Source organism: Volvox carteri, assembly GCF_000143455.1.
Source record: "Volvox carteri f. nagariensis unplaced genomic scaffold VOLCAscaffold_44, whole genome shotgun sequence".
Taxonomy (NCBI): domain Eukaryota; kingdom Viridiplantae; phylum Chlorophyta; class Chlorophyceae; order Chlamydomonadales; family Volvocaceae; genus Volvox; species Volvox carteri.
The window spans coordinates 607,078-613,234 of NW_003307587.1; the positions used below are offsets into that span (position 1 = coordinate 607,078).

Sequence of the window (6,157 nt, forward strand, 5' to 3'; positions counted from 1 at the left end):
ACTTTAAAATGATGAATAAATGTTTTTTTTGTAAAATCATCTTCCGCTTCACACAAAAGGAAACCTACAGAGTGAAGAAACGGAACCAAAAAGGACAACATGGGAGGGGGATTGCAGGAGGCGGGTGGCAAAGCAAAGCTGATCATCCCTAAAGAACACCCGAGGTACGGGAGCTCATTCACGTGATCGTGCATAGCAGGTGCGCAAGGACATCAACCAAAGCGTGGGGTGGGTGGGTGGATGGGCGGGTGGGAGGATAGGAAGGGGCCGGATGGGGGCGAGTTGCGGGAGGTGTTGAGACCTGTCTATCGCTTCTGAGATGCGGCGGCGCCACGTCATGTCATGGCACATGTTGGTCCAAGCGTGGAGAAAGCGATGGTGGAGATGGACATGTACATGTAGGCTGTCACGTGCCGTACAGTACGGCGTGATTGCGACTGGAGAAGGTGTGTATTTTTAAAGCAAAGCAAAACCAGCAGCCAGCCACAAACTAGTTTCGCTTCGTCACGCCCCCGCACCAGCCGAGCACCTGTAGCGATAAGGCGTCAAGGCTCCTGCGCTCGGACTCCGACAGCGGAAAGTTGAGCGGAAAGTGGGGACCTCGGAGCTTGTACAGCAGTCTGTACGACAACAAGCAAATCCCGGCACGCACCCAGGGAGGGCGGGGGAAGGGCGGGGTAAAGGGCGGGGGATCCTACTACCAGTGAAATGTACCGCAGGTGCACCCACCCGCGGCGGGAGGAGGTAGAGGGAGGAGGTAGAGGGAGGAGGGGGCGGTTCCGGAAGCGGCGAAGGGAGATGGGGGGTTGTTGTGTGTTGCGAGGCAGAAGAGGCCATGTGGAAGAGCCCGGGTTGGAGGACGGGTTGGAAGTGCATGTATAGAGGTAGAGGGGATAGGACGGGTTGGAAGTGCATGTATAGAAGTAGAGGGGATAGGACGGGTTGGAAGTGCATGTATAGAGGTAGAGGGGGTAGGACGGGTTGGAAGTGCATGTATAGAGGTAGAGGGGATAGGACGGGTTGGAAGTGCATGTATAGAGGTAGAGGGGATAGGACGGGTTGGAAGTGCATGTATAGAGGTAGAGGGGGTAGGACGGGTTGGAAGTGCATGTATAGAGGTAGAGGGGATAGGACGGGTTGGAAGTGCATGTATAGAGGTAGAGGGGATAGGACGGGTTGGAAGTGCATGTATAGAGGTAGAGGGGGTAGGACGGGTTGGACGGAGCGGTCGGGGGGCCTGCCTGCTACGGCATCAAAAAGTGTCCCTAAACGGGCCGATCGTGGCGATGTTATAAAAGCCCACATGCAGGGCAGTCAGTGGACATTTGGTCCATGCATGCGGTCCATGGAACGGTCGGCAGCGGCGGTTCGTTGGGCGTCAGCCGCCCCGCCCGACAATGAGAGCGTCACAGGCGCCGTCGTGTGCCCATCCAGCAGTACGTGATATGCCGAAATTCAACCCGTGCTGTCCTGCCGTCCAACCGCCCTGCCGTCCAACCGCCCTGCCGTCCAACCGCCCTGCCGTCCAACCGCCCTGCCGACCTCATACCTTACACGAGGCCAGCAGCCTGGAGGGCGCCTGGCCATAATGGTTATCGACTTGGACACACACCCACAGGGATAACATCCACCAGATGCCCCAGCTCGCTCGTCAATCAGCCCCCCCTGGACCCCCTCGCTCGTCCTGCACCTTGTCCTGCTGTACATCAACAATCCAGCACACAATCCGAACCACACCCGCAAACCTACCTCCTCCCCTAGGGGTCCCAAAGCTACACCCCCTGAACAGAAGTTATGAATGTGGATGTGGATGTGGATGTGGATGTTGCGGTTTTCCTCGGCAACACGCATATACATACACATTTATAGGCAGGCGGCTGGCAGAGGTTAAGGCCTGACTTCTGCTCCCAGTCGACCCAGTCGACCCGGGTTCAAATCCGCCTGCCGGCTCCTCGGGTGTTTGAGGAGTGATGTAATGGGAGGTGGCCCCCCATCATATGGACGGTGTAGGACGTGATAATATCAACTTGCGAGCTGACCAGGAACTAAGTTGATGCGCCGTTGATCCGCTAGATTTGGTTGGATGCTGGTGGTGAGTTGCCGAACCCAACGAATACATTCTGAAGTCGGATGGGGTGACGGATTAGGGTGCCCCTCTAGCAGGGGAGAGCAGGGACTGCCCCGGGAAAGGGGGCCGCTGGCGAAGTTAACCACCCTGTAACAACATACATACACACATCCTCGCCCCCAGCCGCAGCAGCTGGTGGTCGCATTGGTCGCATGGAACGGACCTGTCAGCGTCTCGGGCTGCCTGGGCGGCGCTGCGTACATAGCCCGAGTAGTACTTGCGCTGCACACCGCTCTCTTGGTGCCCGACCTGGGCTCGCCATTTGTCGCCCACCTGGGGCGGGGGACCGGAGAGGGAAGAGGATGTTGAGGTTGCCTGGGTCAGGGAGGAGAGGAGCCCCGTGTAAACTAACTAACTAATTAACTAAATAACTGACTAACTGGGCCAGGCGGGCAGATGACGGAGGTGTGTTGCGCACTGAGGACTGAGAGAGCGTTACAGGCTGGATGTCGACAACTGATCGGCTGTGCCGGCGTCGTGGAAACATTGCGTTTGTCAAGTGCTGCCCTACACTGCCCTACACATTCACCAGCCATCCACAGCCACAAACACTCCTCATGCGTGCGCGTACCTGTACGATGTACTTGAATGGTCCCTCGGAAGCCTCTCCGCGCCGCTGGGCCCGACGGCCGCCAGTGCCTCCGCCGTCGCCGGCAACATCAGCCACATTTCCACCACAACCTTCAGCACCAGTGCTGCCACCAGCGTCATGCCGACAGCCCCCAGCAGCTGCTGGAGCTGCCCCACCTCCCGCAGACCGCCGTTTGACCGTCGTGGCCTGAGAGGCCTGCCCTCTTCGGGGGCCCTCTCCGCTGGGCTCCGGAGCCGATGGGGCTGCTGGGCCTAATGACACAGCGACAGCAGCAGGAGCAGCAGGAGCAGCAGGAGCCGATTCTATATGAGCGTGAGGGTGTGGGTGAGCTTGCTGCTGCCCCGGTTGTAGCTGGGGTTGCCGCTGCCATGGCTGCAAAGGACAGTACTGCTGAGGGCATTCTGCTGGCAGTGCGCGTTCATCCTCCTCGGACATATGGCTGTCATCACCAACGCCACGGTCCGCAGCGCCTCCGACGCAGGTGTCGCCTGCCAATGCGGCACAAGTGACGCCACCAGCCACCAGCCCCCCAGCGGCGGGTAGGACGGCAGTCGGCTGCTGTGGAAAGGGGGCAGCAGAGACGAAGTTGGCCCCAGCAGACGATAGAAGCGCCTCGCGCAACCGCAGCAACACCTCGGCCGTCGTCGTCGTCGGCGGGTTAAAGGGCACCGGCATCAGCACCTGCTCCTCCGGCTCAACACGGGCCTGGACTGGAATTTGGGATGTTGCAGCTGAGGCCGCTGGTGGGAGCAAGGTGAGGAAATGGCTGCTGGATGTTCGCTTGCCGCGGGGAACCTCGGGTGGTAGGGCCACCTGGGCCAGCAGCGGCTGCTGCTGTAGCTGTAGCTGCTGTAGCCGTGGCTGCGACTGGGTTTCTGTAGTCACCAGGACTTGTGCAGCCACCGGCACTGCTGGGAGCGGCTGCGGTTCTGAGAGCAATGGAGGGCGGGGCGGCTGCTGCTGCTGCTCCGGCTGCTGCTGCTGCTGCAGATGTTGCTGTTGCTGTTGCTGCTCCGGCTGCTGGTGCTGTTGCTGCTGTTGCTGCGACGGCGGTTGCGGCTGGTAAGGATGGAAGTACAGCCCGCCCATTAAGCCTGCTGGGGGGGGTAGCGGCAGAGCTGGCGGAGATGTGACAGAAGCGGCTGGCGGCAAGGGGCCCAGTTGGTGAGAGTCGAACACATGAGGTTCCGTAGGGGGGGGAAAGAAACCCCACTCCGTTGCCGCCCCCGAGGTTGCGGCCTTGGCCTCGTGGGCGAGACTGCTGGAGGCCATCAGGCCGCTGCTCGCGCCATTGGTGCGGCTCTGTATCCCAGCAGCCCCCAGGCCTTCGATCTCTTCGAAGCGATGCAGTGGCGACGGTGGCAGAGGTGGCGCAGGACATGGGCCTGATTCAGTGGGTCCCGCAGCTGCCGTACTGCCGTACATGTCAACTTGCGTAACTCGGCAGTCGCGATGCACGTGGGAACCACTGTCGACAAACTGCTGGCCGACTGGCGCAAGTGGTCGACCGGCTGCTAATCGGTCAATGACGACCCCGGTATCACCACCATTCGCTGCAGCTGCTACTGTGGCAGCGGCGGTTGCTACGGCTCCGGCTGCAGCCTCAGCCTCAGTAGTGCTGGCGACCAAAGCCTTCGGCAGTACCTCTGCTCTGCTATTTAGCGCCCTTAGCCCCGGCCCCGCCCCCTTGCCGAGACCGATGTCCTCCTCTACGACAACAGCCGCTGCTCCATCAGCCGCTGCGGACAGGGCCCCTTCTACTGCACCGCCCGACGCCTGCACTGCGGCCCGCATCCCCATCCCCACTGTGCTTTTCCCACTGCCGGATAGCCGACCTGATTCACTGCGCCCAGTAGCAGCAGAAGCAGCAGTCGCATTAGCAGCAGTAGCAGTAGCGGCAGCAGCAGCAGCAGAAGCTTCTGGTGCGGCTTCAGCAGCAGCTGTGGTTTGTGTTTGCTCGCTCAGCGGCTCTGAGGGCTCCAGCGCTGCTGCGCCATTCGCCAGCTGCACCGTTCCGCCGTCGGGCACCGGGGCTGCTGAGGAGGCTGCCGCTTCCGCAGCACAGGGTGCAACAGCTTTCAATGCGGCGGCAGTTTGGCAGGCTGACAACAATGGTCGCAGCGGTTTCGGTGTCTCAAAATTTGGCAATGGCGTAAAGGAAATCGTGTGGCGCTGCGTAGTGGGGAGCGCGCCTTTGGTACATGACGCTGCAGGTTTTGCTGCTTCTGTTGCTGGCGCTGCTGTCTTCTTCTCGTCCCCCAGTTCGCCGCCGACGAGGGGCGATCTGCTTGTAGAACTTTTCATCTGCCGAAGCTCGACACGCAGAAGTTCAACAGACGTAGCTCGTGAGGAGATCGGTACATCGGCGCGAGTAATTTGTGATGGGACAGCGGTCGTCACTTGGGTACCAGATCCAGGCACTTCCTCCGAGGTGGGAAGCTCGCGCCCGATAGCACTTTGCTCGGCAGGAGGAGACGAGTTGGGCTGCAGTGTCGGTGAACTGGACGTAACGACAGTCACTTCTGAGATAGGAGAATAAGGAACGAGCGTATGCTTCGGGCCTGCGGGCTCAAGCGCGGCATGCGATGTGTCCCGCTCCCACATCGCCCGCGCTCCCCTTGCAGCTTCAGTTTAGACCCTGTCAGCATCTGGCGCGCGCATGAGAAACTGCCTCATTAGCTGTGATGACTTTTTTGGTGTGCGATTTATGCGGACTTGTCCTAGGAATGCCCCTCGTCCGTCGCGGAATGCTATGGCGAGTCGTTGCAAAGATCAATGTATCGAAAATACAGATCGTGCCTATAATGTACACATGTATCGATCCAAGAACTAAAAAATGCGTTTGCGCTGCACTTAAGCTTGCATCCTTGCACACGCCAAACGGCCGAGACAACTTGGTCAGGAGGACTTTATCGGCAACCGGGAGAATCAAACAGCGTATACCGACAATACCGTTGCTAAGAACTCCCAGTCTGGCAGAGGCACAAAACGCAAGATCTTGATACGATGACAGTTATTCGCCGTACGTTTCGGCCCTTCCATGACCAACTTTGAATCTATCGCAGTAATACTCAAGGTTCTGGGGTAATAGATGTTTACTTGTGCAAGATTTCCTGGCTTGAGACCGGCTGCCTCAAAAAAGTATGTCTTGCCTGGATTCGACATGCTGCCTCCCTGCACTCGTACTATACAAATAAGACACTAATATATCCAAATATTTAAAGTCTCTGACATGGCTGTTACGATGTGCCACTTATATGGTCAACTTGACGACCCAACGACCCAACCGACAGTTGGCTACCCAGTCGATTCCCACACACACCACACCACCTTATCGGCACACCACCTTATCGGCCCTCCGCGTGGTTTCATGATTCGCAATGGCAGCCATTTCGCTTCGAGTATGCTTATCAATTTTAGCATAGCAAGCCCGATAC

The 6,157-nt window shown here is 58.8% G+C and overlaps 1 protein-coding gene across 1 annotated transcript; it reads right to left on the reverse strand.

Moving 5' to 3' along the window:
• Window positions 1–490: 490 nt before the first annotated feature.
• VOLCADRAFT_95484 (uncharacterized protein) lies at window positions 491–5,885 on the reverse strand (the record flags this gene model as incomplete). The annotated part of the gene is made up of 6 exons (XM_002954631.1): window positions 491–620; window positions 2,292–2,401; window positions 2,700–3,489; window positions 3,769–4,427; window positions 4,731–4,892; window positions 5,673–5,885. 6 exons carry the CDS (start codon window positions 5,883–5,885, stop codon window positions 491–493), a joined length of 2,064 nt encoding a protein of 687 aa, XP_002954677.1.
• Window positions 5,886–6,157: the final 272 nt, after the last annotated feature.